General features: G+C 43.0%; 1 protein-coding gene across 1 annotated transcript in view; it reads left to right on the forward strand.

The window, feature by feature from the left end:
- LOC147888460 (ferredoxin-dependent glutamate synthase, chloroplastic-like) overlaps positions 1-21,657 on the forward strand; it is a 68,916-nt gene extending 47,259 nt beyond the window's left edge. Inside the window, exons 17-33 of the mRNA XM_087392275.1 lie at positions 2,242-2,338; positions 3,188-3,303; positions 3,413-3,610; positions 3,701-3,811; positions 11,617-11,856; positions 11,970-12,068; positions 12,369-12,464; positions 12,571-12,768; positions 12,927-13,001; positions 17,363-17,491; positions 17,622-17,720; positions 19,749-19,891; positions 20,106-20,199; positions 20,297-20,535; positions 20,641-20,719; positions 20,822-20,905; positions 21,173-21,657. Coding sequence (XP_087248401.1) covers positions 2,242-2,338; positions 3,188-3,303; positions 3,413-3,610; positions 3,701-3,811; positions 11,617-11,856; positions 11,970-12,068; positions 12,369-12,464; positions 12,571-12,768; positions 12,927-13,001; positions 17,363-17,491; positions 17,622-17,720; positions 19,749-19,891; positions 20,106-20,199; positions 20,297-20,535; positions 20,641-20,719; positions 20,822-20,905; positions 21,173-21,334 — 2,259 coding nt within the window. The 3' untranslated portion in view covers positions 21,335-21,657. The remainder of the gene's footprint in view (positions 1-2,241; positions 2,339-3,187; positions 3,304-3,412; positions 3,611-3,700; positions 3,812-11,616; positions 11,857-11,969; positions 12,069-12,368; positions 12,465-12,570; positions 12,769-12,926; positions 13,002-17,362; positions 17,492-17,621; positions 17,721-19,748; positions 19,892-20,105; positions 20,200-20,296; positions 20,536-20,640; positions 20,720-20,821; positions 20,906-21,172) is intronic.
- The last annotated feature ends 488 nt before the right edge of the window (positions 21,658-22,145 follow it).

A 22,145-nucleotide genomic window follows, 5' to 3' on the forward strand; every position in this document is an offset into this window, starting at 1 on the left:
CGGTGGTCCAGAAGCGGTACGTGATGCGCACCTGCTCTCGCGTTGAAGTGCCTAACCAAGGGGACTTCTCCATGACTGGAGAAGTCTAAAATGTCTAGATGAAGGGCTGCATATGGTGATGTGTTGGTCTCCTCACGTACATCTCTGACAAAGTGGGATGTCTCAGGTGAAAAATAGCATTCTGTGATGAACAGGTCCTGATTGGCTGTGCGTCGGATCCGGTTCTAGAGGAATCTAGAATGTAGGTTCCTCCTCTCTACTAAGATCGCCGCAAAAAGAGATGATTTGTGGAGTACAGCTCCCCCTCTTGACCCTCGTGCTCCACATGTATCCCTCGTCTCATCTCTGTAAGCTATGTCCAGGTCTTGATTGGCCGTGCGTCGGATCTGGTTCTAGAGGAATCTAGAATGTAGGTTCCTCCTCTCTACTAAGATCGCCGCAAAAAGAGATGATTTGTGGAGTACAGCTCCCCCTCTTGACCCTCGTGCTCCACATGTATCCCTCGTCTCATCTCTGTAAGCTATGTCCAAATTGTATCCTCTAGCCATGGGTAGTGGGCGCTCTGGACTCTTGTGTGTCTCTATATAGGACTTTGAGAAGTTCCTTGACTCTAACATAAGGTATCATTGCAGTTCTAGATGGTATAGGACAAGGTCTCGGTATCCTTAGTCTCATAGACCCCACCCCCCTAAGTAGGAGGGGGACAGGTGCCCAACGAGGACCAGCGAGGAGTCGGCCATCTCATCCTACCGTCCACTCCCCTCCTTGTAGGCCATGTCCCGCTGCTGTATTAGAATCGTTCTCTCCTCAACCTATAGGGGTGTCATGTTCTCATCCATGAAGATCAATGGGTGATCTTGCAAGACCGATGTATGATGCAATGTTGCTAGTCGGGCTTGAGTGTTGCGAAAGTGTATGACAAGAGGTTGCTCGGTTGGGGTGTCTCCCCACACGTGCCATGCCTCCTCGATCATGTGCTTTGTGACTCCTATGGTAGTAGCCACGAAAGTGGTCGCATTGTCCATTAGCATGGCAACTGTACGAGGAATCTCACGAACTCTGGAGTCCACTATTGAGAGCCTTATTGGCCCACTGCTATTGTTGCTCCAAGAGAATAGAGTTCTCTTCAAAGCACGATGTTTGGGAGACTTGAGTTCTTTCCAAAAGTTACACAAATAGAGTTGAAGTTCATGATATTGAAGTACACAGTTTTGAAATTTAGATGCATGTGTATAAAGCTATGAAGTTCATAATATGGAAGTACACAGTTATGAAATTTAGATGCATGTGTGCAAAGCAATGTATGATTTCAAATGTTTAATGCCGGCTGTTTTGTGGAAGTGGCTAATTTTAATTTGCTGCAGTTAGCGGACATTGTTAGATAGATGGTTTAAGCATTTTCTTCCTTAGATGCTCATCGTATAGTCTTCACAAGAAGTTGTAGCTTGAATGAGGAGAATTTGGGTCTACTCTTTGATTAACCTTCTCCTTTAGTGCTAGCCTTCGTCACGGCTGAGGCTGCCCTTCTCCTCCTGAGTGCTGATGAAGACCTTTGTATAAATGGATGCTCCAGTACGTGTGGGTATGTGGATTTTATGTGTGAGAGCCTATGTTTATACTATGGTCTACACCCACTGTTGATAGCTGATGACGTCAGTGGGGATGTCATAGTAGCTAGTCCTTGCTTTGCGTGATGGAGTTTAGGATTTTCAACCTTGTGAGTGACTATCATGAGATTGAAACTGCACTATGTGTTGTGTTTTTACAGGACGTGTTCTTAGATTCATCTAGATATAGACATTGTTAGCTAGCTGCATGCCCTGCAGTTCCTTGCAGCTAGAGGACACTGTTAAGTGATCATATTTACTTATATGTGCTTGAATATTGCTAGTAGGTTGGGTAGGTTAGCCTTGCACCTTATTTCCATAGAGCTTGTTTAATGTTATTTCCCAGTGCTACATTAAATGATAAAAAAGGGTTTGACATCATTCGAGCTACTATAGGTAGCATGTGTCTGTGTTTTTGCCAGACAAAGGCTATGGGTAATGTTTGCTATTTGGGGCCTGATGGCTTGGTTTACCTATTTATTCTAAGATTCATTTGCTGGGATAGTCTGTGTGTTTCCTTGTTGTCACAGTAGGCAATATCTGTTTGAGTGCTTCTGTGTCGTTTTTCTATTTTGTGGGTTGGTGGGCCTCTTGTGTTGCAACCTCAAAGGAGCTAGCTCTCTCTGTTTTGCAGCTAGCTAGAGAAACTATGATGTTCTGGATAAAAGGGTTCTCAGAGGAAACGGCAAAAAGGCTTGAGAACTTCGGTTTCATTCAATTCAGACCTGGAGGTTAGACATGATTTGCTCATGCATTACTTGTAAACTGTAAATGTTAAGCCTTTTGGGGAACTCTCTCTCTCTCTCTCTCTCTCTCTCTCTCTCTCTCTCTCTCTCTCTCCCCCCGTGTCCCTCTAAACGGAAAAGGAAATGTCTCGTGTTCTCCTTGTCCCTCTAAACGGAAAAGTAAATGTCTTGTGTTCTCCTTTTGAATTGAGGCTGTTTAAAGTTTCTTCTCCCTTTAAAAGCATGATGTTTTAGAAGGAGATGGCTTTTGTGCAGTTTGTGTGAACATGGCTTTAGTGTTGAACTGAATTTGTCAGAGCATATCAGTTCTGACCTCAATCATCCTTGGTTAGGCTAAATACGGTCAGTACTGGGTGATGGAAATTGGAATGATACAAGTTTCCATCACCAAGGTAGGATGAGGGTCTCCCTTGTCTTTTTGCCTACCCTTTTTTCAGTATGGATATAATCTTGAAGTGACAAGTTTATCTTTATGATTTAAGGTGTCCTTTTGACAGAAGTTAATCAAAGCACAATTCTCTTGGACATTTATTACTTAGTATCAGTTCAGGGGGATTGCAAGAAAACATTTTACAAGTTGGAACAAGGTAGGGCAAGGTTGCCACTTGGCTCCTTGTCTACCTTTGTAACTCAGTTTTTGTAGTATGAAAAATCTTCTATGTTTGGTTGTCATAAATACCTTTCCTCTTGATGTTAAAACTTTGCATATGTGGGTAGAGCTGGTGGCAGGTATAATCATATGGTCCATAGCATTGGTTCTCTCTCTTCCAGATGCAGGGAAATAATAATTTGCTGATATCTTCTGTACGCTTGTCTGCCATTGGTGTGCAATAGGAGAGTACCATGGCAACAATCCGGAGATGTCAAAGCTGTTACACAAAGCAGTACGTGATAGAAATGAGAGCGCCTATGCAGTATATCAGCAACATCTAGCAACGCGGCCTGTGAATGTAAGATAGAGAATGAAGGATGTTACATTATACTTGAGAAAGATGCAGCTCTGGATATGGATCATTTTTAAAAGAGCTACATGTTTCCATTCTTCTCTGCTTGTTTCAGGTTCTCCGGGATCTTCTAGAATTCAAAAGTGATAGGAAGCCAATATCAGTAGGTAAAGTTGAGGCCGCATCCAGTATTGTAGAACGGTTTTGCACTGGTGGTATGTCACTTGGAGCCATTTCAAGGGAGACACACGAGGCAATTGCAATTGCGATGAACAGGCTTGGGGGCAAATCAAACTCAGGAGAAGGGGGAGAGGTATAAAATTTTTCCGCATGTAGGTTATAAAATTTGTCCGCGACCTGGCAATTTGAAACCATTGTGCTTACGATCTGGCACCTAATGCAGGATCCTGTTCGCTGGCGGCATCTATCGGATGTCAGTGATGGTTATTCTCCAACTCTGCCACATCTCAAGGGTCTTCAAAACGGGGACACTGCAACAAGTGCAATCAAGCAGGTAACACAGGCATCTTGCTATTTTTTCAAAAGGTAATATTTTGAATGGAACGATGTATCTATGCTGTATGGATGACAATGTAGAGCACCGCTCACAACTGCCATGTTACCTCTAGAACATACTGTAATAAAGTCAAGCTCCCCCTCTAGTCAAGATGGTGTGCCTATAGGTGTCCAAGCTTAATGAAACTCTTCATCGTACACAGTTTTGTCTTTGTCCTCATTTGCACAGATAAGTACACATGTGACACATTTTCTTTCAATGTTACTCAACTTGTGTGAGATGACTTGCCGTAGAGACAAAATGGAGTCACCTTGGCGTCTTAGAGTCAATTTGGAATTCACCTTTAAGGCAGTTTGCTGGTGATAGTTGTAAATACGCGCTCAAGGGCATGGATATGCAGCCTTTTTCTCTTACTGATTTGTTTGTTGGCATGTCAGATTTCCTGTCAGTCATGAGAGGTGCGGATCATGCCATTCATTTCAAGATACGGAAAAGTAGGCCTCCATATAGACTCTTGAAGGCAAGTGAGGGAGTTTGTTGGCAAAGGTTTCCATCACTCTTTGCATTTTGCCACTAGCCCTTCATGTAGGATCTTCACCGATTGCTGGCATTTGAAGACACACATGATCAAACTAGGTTTTCAAACACGTGAGTCTCTGCTTTCTTGGATGGACTGTAGGGAGTCGTGCTTTTCACCAAGATTCACAGAGATAAAACATAAGACGACTTTGAAAGCGAAAAGAGTTTTCTAAGAACCATAGTTTTAAGGGGTGGTGCCATTTCCTCTGTATTTCAATGCCTACTTGATTTTTACCAAAAAGGGGCATTTCAGTAAGTCCGTTTTGAGAAGTATTTGGAGAGTTTGGCTGCCCAAATTTCTAGTGCCAGGGCCGGAGGGGCCTCTTTCAACTTCCTCCCCTTTGTCCCCCTTAAAAGAGGGATGGGCTATCTTCAGGGCCCTTATCATGAAGCCTGCCCCCCCTTTCCAAGCATGTTTCCCTTGCTCCTCCCCCTTCATTCTGATCCTCATGTCAGGTTGGGGCTTGCTGAATCTCTCTCAAATTTTGAACCCATCGATATTTTTCTCGTGGATTCTCAAGCAGTATATGCAGGTTAGAGAGGCAGCTGAATTCTTACTACTTGCAGGACATTGATTGTACTGTTAACAGAGTTTCCAGCTAAAGGACACACTATTGTGGTTTAAGGATATTATTTGTCAAGTACTCAATCTCAACCGCAAACTGCTGGATGTTGAAGAGATACAACATGGGTTGACATAAGACATATCAGGACATGGCAAAGGATGAGAGAAGTTTTTGTTAGAAAGGTTGTGGAAGGATATGATTTAGCTTATTACAGTGTTTGCCAAGGCTGTAGAACATGGTGCAAACTCTGATGTGTCCTGGTTTACTTCATCCAATGCCATTCTTTTGAACGAAACTAGTTGTTTTGCCATGAAATTACCTTGGGACTGTTACCTTGCATTATTCAGCATCAATTGTTTTCACACAATGCTGCTAAGTTTGATGAATGCCTTCTTTTGGGGTTGAATGTAGAAGGGTTTGCTCTCAGTTTTGTGTTTTGATGTTACCCCCCACATCATATCAGCCTCAAGTAGGGTGATTGTACAAGGCCTTCAAGTCAGTACATCCAAGATGCTCATGTGCCCTTGAAAAGTCTTTGTGAAGCGTTTAAGAAGCAAAATGCACAAGTTCGATGCATAGCTGCCCCTGCATGAAGCTTCTTTGCATTGCTTGATTTGTAGTCCCACTTTCTCTCACTTGTATCCTGGTTATCTTCACCACACTCTGTTTGGGGGGTGGATCGAAATAATTTTCAGATTCCTCCAATATCCTCAGTAGAGGATGAGAAATTTGATCGCATCATCAACAGCCAATAAGATTGGTACTAATATCTCTCTTAATGAGGATATTGTTTTCTATGCCACATCACCCCTTTAGCTGGTCAATTATAGCCCTAAAGGAGGAAAACAAAGGGCACCCTGACTCTAGACCAACGAAGGAGAAATAGCCCTGCCAAATGAACAGGTAATTTGTAGTAAATCATGAACAAGCCTGATGTTCATGATCCCCCCTCACATGCATGGGAATGCTACTCACTGCGAGTGAAGTATAGAGTAGTCCAAGCAGGGGCTCTCATATATAACCCGTGACCTCGGCTTTTTTCGATTATACCCTTTCATCAGAAACAAATGAAAATGTCTATGTCTACAATGGATGCATAAAAATCTTGGAGATGACAAACTAATTGTGCTCCCTGCTGTAATTGAAATGGGATGTCTTACGTCAGCAAACAACTAAGCTTTTCTATGCACTTAACAATTTGAATCGTCAATCCACTCTCTAGGTCACTTAGCTCAGATCCAATACATTCCAATGCACCATTTCCTCTTCTTTCTTGCCATGTGATTTGGTAGAAGTTTGCTTTGCTAGCCATGAATCCCTTTGATGCTCATTTGGGAGGACTAAAATGACATCATTTAGACTTCACCAGCAGTTGTAGCTTGAATGAAGAGATTTTGGACTGCTTTTTGATTAGCCTTCTCCTTTAGTGCTAGCCTTCATCATGGCTGAGTTTGCCCTCCATCTCTGGAGTGCTGACAGAAACTCAGTACGAAGACTTTGTATAAATGGATGCTCAAGTATGTGTGGGTGTGTGGATTTGTATGTGTGAGAGCATATTTTTATACTATGGTCTACACCCACTGCTGGGCGTTGATGATGTCAGTGGGGATGTCATAGTAGCTAGTCCTTGCTATGCATGATGGAGTTTATGGTTTTCAATTTTATGAGTGACCATCGTGAGATTGAAACTGCACTATGTTGTGTTTTTAGAGGATGAGTTTGGGAATGTTCCTGGATTCATCTAGGTATATGAATCCCTTTGAAACCAAAGTTATGGTGTTCAAGACATCTTAGCTTGGCATATGCAGTTTCTCATTCTATTTTAGAGGAGTAAGTTGAGGTAGTATATTTTGGAGTCATGTTTGGACATTAAGCTGCCAAAGGCAACCTCTTAGACAAGGAATGGTGTCGCAATTCATGGTGGCACAAAGAAAACTATTTTCTCGAGCTTAGTTTTGGGCGATTGTTACCAAAACTGTTAGAAACATGATGTGAGTGAGAGAGAGAGAGATTAGAAGAAGTGATACTCAAATGAAGACATAATGAAGGCTTTCATTCATTCATCAAGTATATCATGATAAGTGAAGTACAAGCCTTATATAGGCTAAGCGCGCACACACATGAAACAAGTGTATATGGGATAACTCCCAAGTGACACGTGGCACTCACACATGACACACACGCATGAACTAGTACTATAACTCCTAGTACTACACACCAACACATCACATCACCACTCTCTTTGGCTATTATATCTCCAACACCCCCCTTTAGAGCAAAGAGAGTGAGACCCAACAAGCAAAGAGTAGACCGTTTCCCCCTCCACCGCAATACTGCAAAGAGCAAGTCCAACTATCCAACACCTCTTTGTGATAGTGACTTCTCTGTCAGCTTGCGATTGGCAAGGGTGAACCATGACTCGTCACACCCCCCCCTCCTTACTATGAACTTAGTAGTCAATACCATCAAACCAAAGCAAAAGGCAATACAATCATTTTTGGGGGATCCCAAGGGAAGAGTACCTCTCATTGACTCCACATACATTCTGTTTTGAGGGATAACTCAAGGCTGAGAACCTTTATTGACTCAACACAAACACACATAGAACTAAGCATCCTCTACCTCCTCAGAGAGGAATAGATCATGCAACATAGTAGATGAAGCTTCCTGCTTAGGTCCAGCAGATGTAGCATAAACATTCTTGAGCTTATCCAGGTTCTCCTTGGCTGAAGTGGTGAGGTCAAGTTGATGAAGCAATTTGTTGACCAACCTCACACCAGTAAGCGCCAGTGCTTGTCATGGTGTTCATCCCTAGCTGAGAGTGGTGTTGATGTGTCTTAACCACGAGGATGAGGCTCCATAGTATCAATCTGAGGTAGCAAAGGCAGCAAGCTGAAATGGATACCCAGCCAATAAAGGGGCTGGTCTAGGGCTTTGAAATAAATCAACTACCTAAGAAATGCTTGAATTAACGTGTCTAGCTGCTAGTGAATGACCTCGGAAACCCTAATGGAAAAGCAGCAAGAATATACCTGGAAATGTAGAACTGAGTGAACCAAAATGTACCAGGAGGTCCAAAACTGATGTAGCGGGCCTCTAGAGTATTCCGAAATGAATCAGCAGGCCTCCACGATGAAAAACGTCTGTTATATGTATGCTAGAGGCCTCAAAACAGCTTTGAAAAGCTCAGGCGGCTATTCAAAATGCACTGGGTGCTGCAGCAAGTCTTCACATAGAGAATCGATTGATTTTGATGTGCTGAAAGGCCAGAAACACCTCGAAAGTGGCTGGAAATGCAGCTCCTAGGTGATTTATGGTTTTGAAATGCTGGAAGAGTTGAGGAAAACACCCGAAATCACCTCTAATGTAGGCGGTTATGCTGCAGTACCAAAACAGCCCGAAATTGCAGTAACAGCTCCAAACTAGGTTGAAAATGCCTCCAAAAGTGATGAAAATCTGTAACAAATGTTCACTGAAGGTCGACTTCTGCTGCAACAGCCTGAAAACCCTAAAAATGGAGAAGAAACAGCTCCAAAATGGCTCGAATTTCCACATGTGCAGTCGTCTCTTGGAAGGTAAGCTGTGGAGAGGTTGGGTGGGCAGAAAGGGGCACAAGAAGCTGCAAAAGAGAGGTGAAATGAAGGCAGCAATGAAGGCGAGCTGTGGAGGTAGTAGGCAGGCTGTAAATTGAGGCAAAACCGAAGTGACTGCAGAAACTTTAACCGGGTAGAAGCAAGGAGGAGGTAGCTAGAGACGAATTAGGGATAGGTCAGAGATGATGTGGCAGGGCAGTTTGGCAGGATGAACCTGCTCTGATATCATGTTAGAAACATGGTGTGAGTGAGAGAGAGAGAGATAGGCTAGGGAGTGAAGAAGTGATACTCAAATGAAGACATAATGAAGGGTTTCATTCATTCATCAAGTATATTATGATAAATGAAGTACAATCCTTATGTAGGCTAAGCACACTCACATATACCAAGTGTATATGGGATAACTCCTACATGGCACTCACACATAACTCACAAACATGAACTAGTACTAGAACTCCTAGTACTACACACCAACACATCACATCATGGCTATGATATCGCCAACAAAAACACAGATCATAATTAGTGGAGATGTTGAAACATGTTGATGTCACCTCTCCTGGAAGGAGTTGGAGGTATTCTAGTTGTACATATCCAAAGCCACTTCCGTCGCTCCAACTAGTCCATTTCCGTAATTGGTGATGAAACAGTGTCGGGTAAGCATGCAAAGTGCAAGCAAAAAACAACATTGAAGCAACAACCTACCTAGCCAGGAGATATAATTGCTATCAAATAGAACAAGGGCTCTGTAATGTAATCATGCATATACAATGACTAGGAAAATTGATTCTAAATACAATGACCAGGAAAATTGACCCTAATTTATGATAACCACACCCTAAGCTTCAAAGTTTCATTCAAACTTGAGCTTCATAGATTTATTAAAAAATGTTAAACTATGCACACTTGATTTCATAGTGTCATTCACAGTTAAAGCATGTGCACTTGATTTCAGCAACAATTGCTATTGTGAGCACGAAGGAAGAAGATGTCATGGGAAATAATGTGAAAGGGACACAACATTCTGCCCCCACCAATATTCTAGATTGTATAGCATTGGTGCCAACAAACTTAAAACCGCACGATTCCAACAAACTTAAAACCGCACGACTCCAATGACTTGTTTGAATGTTACCATTTTGTATTCGAGGGCAAAGTCCTCGCTAAGTATAAGGCATTCAAGGTAAGTATTGGGAATTGGCATATTAATCTAAGTACAAATGAATTCTGGACTGGGAGATTATGAAGTTCATTTGGAGCAGATAGTAGGCTTGTATGGATGCCAAGGCTAGGCTTCAAGCCTCATTGTGGAATGTTTGAATAGAGGCAAAATGGCTTAAAGAGGATTCAGTAAAGAACAATTAGGGTTAAAGGTGTGAGACTCATACCCTAAACCAAGTTGTATGCCAACACATGCAAGAGTTTCAACTCAGATATGAAAGGTCTGCAGACTAATTTACCCTCAAGGCAGTAGAAGATCCCCATGCAAAGGTAATGCAGAATGGGTAATGAAGGAATATCCACTATGAACCTTGATGACAAATACATGGCAATCAGGAGATTTACAATGTAGAAAATTTTTGACAACATTTGGAGGGAACTGAAGGAAAACAGTTTAATAGGAGAGAGGTCAACTGATTTATATAACCGTAAGTAGAAATCCCTTAACGGTTTCTTTTAAGCTAACATATTTATTTTGTGAGTGCATTCTGAAAATGGAGATGACACATAACATGCAGGATTAGACCAACTCTCCGATCTTTAGCAGAAAACAGACAGATGAAAAGATATTTGGAAGACAAGAGAATTGACAAGATATACAAGGAAGGTGACTTTGAAAACAAGTGCCTTATACTGCTCAGTTGATGCACATGCAGGCACACACATTAGTACCAAAATATTTACATAGCCTGTTCGAGCAGCCACCCCAAACAAATGGGTAGTTCAGGAATAGGACAAAGTGTCTTTAATTAGAGCGTACACACTGCTAAGGAATTTAGAACAAACATGTAGAAATAGGCTGTTGCCAGTTGTACATAGAGTTAGAACTTTTGATGAATGATGCTGGTTTTTTCCTTTTATTTATTTATATCTCTCTCTCTCATAAAGCATGGAAGGCCAGCACAAAGGTTCAAAAGAACTACAAAAGTAAGATCATCTGCACAGGATTGGCAACCGACATAAGAAAATGGTTCAGAAGATGGAAAGTGGAAGCATATTTGACCACTCCGCCTGCAAAGGTCAACATGCAAGATTTTCAACTGTCTTTACTGAGCAGTTTGCAGAATCACTGGCTGACAAGTGAAAAGACGGTAAAGCTGGAATATTATCAAGACAACATAAATCCCACATGTTGGTCTACATACATTTCCATAGAGACACATGCTCAGCCTTATATTAGCACACCTATCCCCCTTCATCGCAGGAACATAGCGAGGTTCCGTACCAGATCTCATACATTTGCCATTGAGCAGGGAGCTTGGATACACCAGCCCAGACATGCTAGAGTCCGTACCCTTGCAGACAGTTGAGACGAAGGCACATGTAGCTCTACAGTGCCTCCGTTATGCACATATTAGGGAGGACTACCAGCAGATACTAGAGGACTCCGCTCAGTTGACATCAGTTCTCTCCACTGCCTCTGCGGTAGCTTTGGGATCTTTTGTCACTCGTCTTTTTATTTGTTGTCAGGAACTAATAGACTCCTGACCCCTCTTCTTGAGGAGACTCTTTTTACATTGTATTGAGACGGGTCCCATGGGTCATTTTTGCCCCCCGAGGACGCTAATAACTTCTACTTCTACTTCTCTCTCTCTCTCTCTCGCTCTCTCTCTCTCTCTCTCTTTCTCTTTCTCTCTCGTTTCTTAGGTTGGGTTTTAAACTCCTTTGAATTAGTGGCATTGGATATGCTCGTCTTATGGAGTGCATGGTTGCTTCTGCATATGGAATGAGTTGTGTATAGTTGTTCTTGTATAAACCTTGATGTACTTAAAAGTCATATAGTGCTAAAGAATGCTGTGGGTTGGTTTTGAATGCTATCGATTCATTGTCTTTGTGCTTCCAGGTTGCATCAGGCCGGTTTGGTGTCACACCAACTTTTCTTGTCAATGCAGCTCAGCTGGAGATAAAAATAGCCCAAGGGGCGAAACCAGGTGAAGGTGGACAGCTTCCTGGGAAGAAAGTAAGCGCTTACATTGCAAAGCTTCGAAACTCGAAGCCTGGTGTACCCCTCATATCCCCTCCCCCCCACCATGACATATACTCTATTGAGGATTTGGCCCAGCTAATTTTTGATCTTCATCAGGTATTTGTGTCCATGCTGTAAGCAGTTGATGCACTGGATGAAGGAGCAATAAAGTTGGTTCAAGGAGCACAGATTGTAGTATTTTCTGAGCTTGGTGATAGTTTACTTTCTAGGTCAATCCCAATGCCAAAGTATCTGTGAAACTTGTTGCTGAAGCTGGAATAGGCACAGTAGCATCTGGCGTCGCAAAGGGGAACGCAGATGTTATACAGGTTTGCATAAACCTTCGGCTGTAAGGTCTGCTTGCTTGTTTTTGTTTTGGGGGGGTGAGCAGTTTGCCACTGCCTCATGATCAAAAGCTAGGAAATGTTTGGAATCAAAGCTGCTTCAGACTTTCTGATGGTTATCATTGCAGACAATCATGCTACCTTATTTCTTGAGAACCAGAGGCCAACTTGAATAGATATAGTTGAATTTATTCAGTCATACAAATAACGTTTGTTTTTTCTTATCATTACGAGAGAGATTTTATCTGCCCAGAAAATGACTGCTTTCTGGCCAATCCAACTCAGATCTCTGGACATGATGGTGGTACTGGTGCTAGTCCTGTTAGCTCAATAAAGCATGCTGGTGGTCCATGGGAACTGGGGCTAACTGAGACACATCAGGTGTGCAAGGACTGCATTTGATTTACTGTCCAGTAAAGTCAGTTTAGTTTGGGTTTGTTGCGAGCATTTTTGGATTTCATTTTCTGATTTTAATATATGATCACAGACACTGATCAATAACGGACTCCGGGAAAGGGTAGTTCTGAGAGTGGACGGAGGGTTTAAAAGTGGCGTTGATGTGATGATGGCAGCAGCTATGGGGGCAGATGAATATGGGTTTGGTTCGGTTGCTATGATAGCAACTGGATGTGTCATGGCACGTATATGTCACACAAACAATTGCCCTGTCGGTGTTGCTAGCCAGGTGAAAGGATGGTTTTTATTTGTCTGCATGGGGGTTGAAATTGTTGTTTGAAGTTTATACTGTCTTTTTTCACCTTTTTTAATGCATTGGCTCATGTTTTTTCCAAATTCCAACTTCAAAGGCCTGATTATGATGCTGAATTGAATCAAAACCTGTAGAGAGAGGAGCTTCGGGCACGGTTCCCGGGTGTTCCTGGGGATCTTGTGAACTATTTTTTATATGTTGCTGAAGAGGTAACATTCTGCTCCTGGTTATAGCTTTTGCCTCGTCTTCTGAAGATTTACATGGGAAAACAGGTTCTGTTTTACTTGTCATAGTTTGATTATCAGATTATGTGCATGCTTGATCTTGCAGAAACGTATGAGTAGCTTTTAAGTTCAATCTCCATGAAGAGAAAAATATAAAGTGGAATATTAAGCTTACTCAAATAAACAATGAGTAGACGGGCTTATGAGACTCAAAGGACCGAGACCCAGACCAGCAGTGTTAGGGATCGCCATGGAACCTTGTGGTTGGAGCTGAAGAATTCCTCAGAGTTAATAAACAGGTTGTGACATTGTCTTCTACGCAGACACTCACCAAAACCGAGCGTTCACTACCATCAGTCTGTGGATATACATGGGAGTTGGCCCATCGTGACTAGACAAGAGAGACAGGCAGGGCAAGGGGATCAGATGGCTTCACAATTCTATACCAGTCATCTCTAATTATGCTGTTAGAACTTGACAACATGATCTTTAGATTCTACATTTCCTAATTCACAGATCTACACTGCTTTTTGGGTCTAGACTCAGCGCTTAAGAATTCAAGACAACATAGATCCACATGTTTATATTTATTAAACCGAACCATTTATAGTGACCAGACAGATCAGCAAATTGTGTGTGTCTCAGTGTGATTCCTTCAGCGTCCTTTCTTTTGGTGATTTTCGCTCATTATTTTTGTAATGCCTCAGTACAGCTCTTCCTTGATCTGAGGCACCGGGATGATCGTTGTGGAGCGATGTGACCCACTTGCCATATTCCTATGGATTTGGATCAAGAGCACATCTTTGCAAGGCACCTTATTGCTATTGGCTACTTTTCCCTAGAGACCTCAGACATTGCCTGGGATCTCCAAGAGAAGGGTGAAGTGTCGCGTTATATTGTCCTTTTTTTGTTCGACCAAATCATAGATTTCCTGAGCCATGGGGAAGTTGTCGTCCTTGGAGACTTGAATGCCAGGACTATAGACTGCCAGGTATAAATCATTGACTCTCATCACGACTTGATCTTATTGCCTGACACTCACCCACGTGACACAGGTATTTCTTGAGTTTTGTAGATCGACGAGGTTCAGTAACCTTATATGGGCATGTTTTTCTAGATATGAGGATGCTGTCAGAATATGCAGTGTGCGGAAGAGAGATGCAGGAATGCGTCTAAAGAGAGAAAACTGCGTTTAGAGAGAGAAAGTTCTCCACAGTGCTGCAAGGAACAAGTGGTGGGAAAAACTCTGCTCTTTACTGCTGAGAAAAGCCTCAATAGGAAGATCAAACGCAAGGCAGGAAGTGCACCTTCAAAGACCCCAAACTTAGGCTGAAAACTAGGGCAAATTACCCTAGGGTATTCTACCTACGGTCTGATCTAGCCCGATTGGGGTCTGGGTTGGCTGGTCTGCTAACCCCATCTTGTCTGGTCAGGCTACCCAACCTTGGTCAGTTTGGCTGACCCACCCTTGGGTTGGGTGGCCTGACTGGCCCCAACCCGGCTGCTGTTCCTAGCCCAAATGTGGCCTTTAACCAGCCCTCTGACATGCCCTAACCAGGCCCTCTTTTTATCCCCTAACCACGCCTACATACCCTGGTCAAATGCCCTGGCACAGCCCTGAACTAACTCCATAATTTACAGGGAGAATAGTACAACTATCCCTGGTGGGCATATGCACAAAGAAGCCCTCACTCCCCATCGTACAGACAGGAGATGTACAGAACTTTAACACACCCTCTTAGCTCTTGGATGTGGAAGCAAACCTTGGGAGCTGGAGTATTGATGAAGCATGTGAAGAAGTTTCATGTCCTTCGAACTTCCTGGTCGTCAAGTAACCTTGGTAGCCACAGCATCTCGTTTGCAGCTCCACAAGCAGCTGGTTCTCAGCCTGACAAGGCTGGCTGCTTCTTGTTGCTCCATGAGCTTGCTCCCAAACTAGGGGTACACTTTCCTTTGATGCGGGTCTCCTCGTGTGTGGATCTCGTCCTGAATTAGAATCGCTCCAACTTCACTCCTGCTCCATGATGGTATGCCACAAATCACTAAGATGAGTACTTGCAAGAGGAGAAAGTATAGGGAGTTTGTAGATGCCGTTGTCAACTGCTTCTTCCCAAACCACCCGGCTTGTCATTTGCTCTTGATAGCCATTGACTCCTCGTCAAACTCCACACGCTTGCGAGCCTTGCAAGCTTCATGCACTGACAATAGGTGGAAACCAAGAGTTAACACATAAAGAACCTTGGAGGTATACTTCACCCCTCTGCCATTGGGAATAATGTTCAACTCACCTTGAATAGGTAGAGTGGATTTATCACCAATGCAGATATTACCTCACCACCACCGAAGGTCTTTGCACGATTCTCTGGAAGGAGTCATGTTCTTGTAAGAGGAGAAAGTACAGGGAGTTTGTAGATGCCGTTGTGAACTGCTTCTTCCCAAACCACCCGGTTTGTCGTTTGCTCGTGATAGCCATTGACTCCTCGTCAAACTCCACACGCTTGCGAGCCTTGCAAGCTTCATGCACTGACAATAGGTGGAAACCAAGAGTTAACACATAAAGAACCTTGGAGGTATACTTCACCCCTCTGCCATTGGGAATAATGTCCAACTCACCTTGAATAGGTATAGTGGATTTATCACCAATGCAGATATTACCTCACCACCACCAAAGGTCTTGGCATGGTTCTTTGGAAGGAGTCATGTTCTTGGAAGCACCACTATCCACAATCCACTCCTGAGACTAAATCTACATTGTGACCTACTGCCTCCCTACTCGAAGAAGATGGACCTTTGGTGTTCTCCACGTGCAAAATGCTAGGGTTGTCATGATTGCAACAGAGGAACCACCACCCTCCTTGTGCCTTCACTTAGGGCAATTCCTCCAATATTGACCTTTCTCGACACAGTTGTTACAACTCCGATTTGACTTCAATGTCTCATGATCTGCATAGGACTTCTTTTTAGAAGGCTTTCCTTAACCCTTGCTATTGCTCCACTCATGTGATCGCGGGGTGGCCAAGGCTTCCGATCCATCGCCCTATGGGGGTTGTCGAATTGCTCCTCTTGATCCAACATCATCGGCACAAGCTTCTCCGACGTGTAGTCTCCCACTGGTAATTAGGAAGGAGTAGAATGCTGAGTATTGCGAGGAAATATTTGACTTCGTGGGGTTCTTTACTTGCATCTGCGCTTCCAAGGAGACGGGCTTCATGGGTGATACCCTATCGTAGAGAGATGCACATTCCTTCGGCCAGCGTCATGTGCCTCTTATGATTGATGCTTGAAGGGTACAATTGAGGGAGGTGAAGGAACGTACTCGAGCATTGACACGACCCCACAACTGTGCCAAGGTTTGCCATAAGAAAAGGACTTACGTATGTTTTGTTCATGAGCATCTTGTGCGCTGAAATCTTGTATGCACTTTTCTCTCAAGCAATAAAGACCTTTGGGTGTGTCCAGTCCGACGTTTTGTCCTGGGCCCTTATGTTGTGCAGAATTCAAAGATTGAGGTGACAAGCCGTTCTAGAAGGAGGCGAAATGTGATTGGAGAAAGTAGGCTTGCACACATGAACTCTTTATGTGTTAGGGTTTATCACCCCAAGTGATGCTCTTTGGGCTGAAGAGGGAGAGCCCTGATTATGAGCTGGGCCAGCTGGAAGAAGTTTTGGGAAAGACGTTGGAGATGGATGGGTTGACCCTGTGTTACCTTAGCCTTGTTAAATTGGGGCTTAGGGTTCGTGACAGGCTGCGGTTGATATTACATAAGTCCAGCGTGCCTGTATTGCCTTTTTCAGTTAGTTGTGCTCATAGTAGCACGAAGCGCCGTTTTCATGCGGCCGAAATGGAAACAGAAACGCCGGTCGGCGTCTCCATACTCCCAGTCCCCTCCTCATACTCTTCCTCCTCCTGCTCCTCTCCCTCCTCCTCCTTGAGTTGTCCTACTCTACTCCTTATACTCCCCCTCCCTCTTCTCCTCATAAATTACTTTTACACATAAAATGTACCATATTGTCGTTTCTTATTCTGCCGTTTTGGCTCGGGCCGAAAACTCCGTTTCCGACGTTTTTGCCGTTTCCGTTTCCATTTCAGCGTGCAACTATTGCTATGCTTTGAGTTTGTTAGAGGAAACTGTCAGTATAACATTAGGTCAGTTAGTGCATAACGTGTTTTTCAAGTATTAGTAGAAGTCTCCTTTTCTTGCCAAAAAAAAAGGTGCATACTGCATGTGCAATTCTGCATTTGTTCTGTAAAATTCATGCTGTACCAGAGTTCTGATCTTCAGTAGGGTCGAATGAGAATGCCTGGTGTCTGACTTGTTTGTCGTTCTGTTTCACACTTTGTTGCAGGTCCGCGGCATCCTTGCTCAACTGGGATACGAGAAACTTGATGATGTGATAGGCCGGACAGAGCTACTCAAACCAAGAGGGGTCTCTGTTTTGAAAACACAGGGCCTTGATTTGAGCTTTTTACTCTGTGTGAGTCTTTTCCCAAGAGATTCTAGAATGCATCTTTTTTCCTTTTTGCATCTTTGTTATGCAGACTTGTAACTGTATAATCAGTACACATGTAAATTTATGATCATTTTTTCAACTATGCATGATGAAGAGTGTTGGAATGCCGAAGTGGAGCAGTACAAAGATACGGCAGCAGGAAGTGCATAAAAATGGACCGGTGCTTGATGATGTGTTGCTTGCAGATCCTGAGGTTAGTGTCAAATGTATGGAGTCATTGCAGTGTTTAATACTGCCAAAACGGTTAGAGATGATTGTGCTAATGGCTTGTTCTGGGGTGTTCCAGTAGGTTTGCAAGTTATCCTCAATTACTTCTTCCCGAGCAAGATGACTATTTTCTGTTTATTCTGTCCCCATATGTCTGGTGGATGTATCCTGAATAAAAGGTGTTATCAAATGTCACATAATTTAGATGTTATACCATGTTTGTGTTGCAAAAGTGGCTCCATAACTAAGCTAACGTGAGAGCTTTAACACATATATTTATGGGCTGCATGCTGTAAGAAAAATTGTCCTCTCGAGAGCAGTCATTGCTGAACTGAAGTTTTAATTTGTAATATTGGATATTTCTCCGATGTACGTACATGCATGGATGTGTGTGCCTGCGGGCTCCCAAGTGTAGAGATACGTGTGTACAAAACATACATGAAGTAAGGCTGGGAAACTTTCTTGATTGGTTTTTCATGTTTTCTTAAACTAAACATAAGAAAACATTGTATGACTGAGTGCTTCTTTTAATATGTTTATAGATAGTGAATAGATCCCTCTTCTTCTTTTGTTCTTTTGATGGTAACCAGCTAAGTGAGTCAAAATTTAGGAATTTTTTAACTGAGGTCTGGGCACCCTGGGGATATGCATTCAAGTTTAGACTTATGGGACCTGAAGACAGCTTATCTAGATGTCTTGTCGTTCTCACTATAGCCTGGTGCTCTGTGCTTTGCCAGCGCTATTCTATGGTATGGCCCCCTCCATCCTTCCTGCCATCTGGCTGATCCAGCTGGACAGGCTTTGGAGCTGTGAATTGAAGATGAACGGTTTGGTGATGGCCTATTGTCCATTTTTCAACAGGGTGCTTAGTGAGCACCGTGAACACTCCTCTAGAGCAAACCCGACCCTTCAAATGCCCGGATTGAGATGGTGAGAGCTTTCCAAGTGGCACAATGGGGATGTGCACTATGTTTTGAATTTCAAGGTAGACTTCACAAAGCTGCCACTGAAAGGCTCCTTGCCTTGCAGATGTCTTACGCAAAGGTTACCCTGCCATTTGCTTATCTGTATCTCTACATAGTGATGTCCCAATAAGCTGTGGAAATAATTTCTCTTAAATTATTCACGGTCCACGATGTTGGTTGAGTTGGTATGTCCTAGGACTTTCTCTAAAGCTTTGCCGTAGGTAGAGGAAAGTACCCCAGGTCAGGTATGCTTCTATACAAAGTAAGATTTTGACAGAGGGATAAATCCATTGCAAAGCCTTCCCATCTGAAAGACTGAAGGTGATTGCTCTGTTGACTTCCTGTGGATTCTCACTATTGCGCTTTAAAGGTCTGTCATTGAGGTTGTTCATGTAATACGGAGATTTAACAATTGGAGCATATCGACTTTTGTGAAAAGACTCCGTATTCGCCTCCAATTTGAGGATGGATGCTAGAAATTTTACATTCTTAGGATGGAAGCATACTTGGCTGGGTGTTTTGCATGATGTTTAGGACAATCAAACATAGTTACCAGGGAATGGGAATGTTCTGGGAACATCGGATGCCGGAATGGAGCGTACCAAGATGTGGGAATGTGGAAGGGGGAATGGTAATGCCACGTCATATGAAACATCATCAAATCACATGGCAATATACCATAATATGAAAACAAAACCTGCACGGGAATGCTAAACCCTGCACCGGAACGGGTTCCGGGAATGGGGGAACATTTCCTTGGCGTTCCATACCCGGTCCGCGTTCCAGGATTATGGGACGCTTTCTGTTTTCCCTTACATCGTTCCAGAAGGGGAAACGGTGTTCCATGGTAACTATGCACTCAAATAACCTTCTCAAATTACGATGTGTTCTTACTGTCTTGTCTTAATTGCCATGGAGTCCATTTAAGATTTCACTGCTCAGGTTAAGGAAGGGTATGGGATGTTTTTTATTTTATGTGCTGAGAGTGGAATTTCTGCCTCGATAGTGAGTACAATTTCTTTTAATCTACTTTCTTTTCATGGCTACAGATTGCAGATGCCATAGCAGAAGAGAAGAGAATTGAGAAAACAGTCAGAATATTTAATGTAGATAGGGCAGTTTGTGGAAGAGTTGCAGGTGCCATAGCAAAGAAGTATGGTGATACTGGCTTTGCAGGGCAGCTTGACTTGAAGTAAGGAACTCTTCCCACACAGCGTTCGGATCAGTATAAAGTCGATTTGCCAATTTACCATTTATGTGTAAAAGTGATCCCAAATTTTCTGATTATTACCCACTCACTCTTGGATCTGATTTATGCTTTCACTTCCTGGTATGACAGTTGATTGCTTCTCTTGCTAGTCTTTTTTGTAACTACCCAAATCACCAGCTGCTGGAAAATGCGTCAGGTTTATTGGGAGCGCTGGCCAATCTTTTGCTTGTTTCCTGACACCTGGAATGAACATCAAGCTTGTTGGAGAGGCTAATGACTATGTAGGCAAGGTACGGAGCAGACTTTTTCTCTTTAAGTGAGGCTGTTAATAACTAAGTCTATGTCAAAAGGCTATACGGATGTGATGGGTCATTTGCACTATTGCAGAGTATGGCTGGTGGAGAGATTGTCATTGTTCCAGCAGAGAACGTTGGTTTTTGTCCAGAAGATTCCACTATAGTGGGAAATACATGCTTGTATGGGGCCACAGGTGGGCAGATATTTGTAAGAGGGAAAGCTGGTGAGAGATTTGCTGTCCGCAACTCTTTGGCTGAAGCTGTGGTAGAAGGAACTGGGGATCACTGTTGTGAATACATGACCGGGGGTTGTATTGTGGTTCTGGGCAAGTATGTCCTCTCAATTTAAACGATACTCTCTGAGATGACGTTCTTGAATCCTTTGATTTGAATGTGAAATTTAAGGTTAAATGAAAAAGGTATTTGATTTTGCAGGGTAGGGCGGAATGTTGGTGCAGGAATGACCGGTGGTCTAGCTTATCTTCTTGATGAAGATGATACCCTCCGACCTAAGGTTAGTTTGGGAAATTTGTAACTAAATTCCATCAGCTCCAGCAATATTTTACAAGATTCCAGTTCTACGATCAATTTGAACAGAAGTGATTCCCTTTTTCAGGTGAACAGGGAGATTGTAAGGATGCAGCGGGTAGTAGCTCCTGCTGGACAACAGCAATTGAAGGATTTAATACAATCTCATGTGGTAAGATGAAAAAACCTGAATAAATATATTTCCTAGGAGCATAATTGTAGAGAATGCTGGATCTCTGAAAATTGTTTATATAAGAAAATGAATTCGAGCTGAGGCAGAATGTCAACCCAGCTCTTTGACCTGCAGTACAGACTAAGCTATGTCTGTTATTTTATGTCAATTGTGAATTCTTATCCACAAGGGTACTGTTATTTGAATTGCTGAATGTAGTCTTATACCGGGTCTGCAAGTGTCTTGACCAAGTGTCTCTTTTGCCAGGACAAGACTGGCAGTGCCAAGGGGCTGGAGGTGCTGAAGAACTGGGAGCAGTCGTTGCCTCTTTTCTGGCAACTTGTACCTCCAAGTGAGGAAGATACTCCTGAGGCAAATCCACGTTATGGAGATCAACCTGTTCAGGAGCTTGCAACCTCTTCCGCTTGATGGGCTAGCTGCCTTTCCAATTGGTGGCAAGCAATATGTACAAGGTGACAGGATAGATCATGTTGTGCATGGGAGGTTGGTGCCCTTTTTTGTAAATTAAGTCTGAATTGTAAAAAGAGTATATTGTGGGCTGCAAGCTGGTGTTGGTTGTGAAGAGGAGCTAGGAAGGCAATGTATAGCCAAAACCTTCGCGAGTGGGTGACGAAACTTAAGGTAGGAGTAAATATTGCTGATCATTGAATTTGGTCTGTATTCTTTTCGCTCATCAGGACTGTAACTTCTTGTAATCTAATAAAGAATTGCTGGGCCATATTATTTTTGAACTTGTATCTCTGCATGCTTGCACATGATGCACTCAGAGCAACCTTATAGCACAAATACTAGAGAGGCAGGATAGCTTCAAGTGCTGCAGGATGCGACCTTTTAAAAGAATTCATGTGTGGGTGATGCCGTATAAAGCGTGGGTCTTTTTCAAGAATGACACACATAAGGTTGTTGTCTTAACATCATGAAGGAAAGGTTGGAAAATCGGTATGCAAATTCTATATTTGAATTTCCTGCATGAATGTGCGGAAAGAGTAAAAGCTCTGATGACGTCAGTGGGGATGTCATAGTAGCTAGTCCCTACTATGCATGATGGAGTTATGGTTTTCAACCTTGTGAGTTACTATCATGAGATTGAAAGTGCACTATGTTGTGTTTTTAGAGGATGAGTTTGGGAATGTTCTTGGATTCACCTAGGTATATGCTTCTGCTGTATTAGCGGACATGCAAATTTCACTTTGTGAAGTTTTCGTCCAAGTTGCGGCCT

Source organism: Dipteris shenzhenensis, chromosome 21 (genome assembly GCF_047967505.1).
Source record: "Dipteris shenzhenensis isolate YYH24624 ecotype China chromosome 21, Dip_SZ_1.0, whole genome shotgun sequence".
Lineage (NCBI taxonomy): Eukaryota > Viridiplantae > Streptophyta > Polypodiopsida > Gleicheniales > Dipteridaceae > Dipteris > Dipteris shenzhenensis.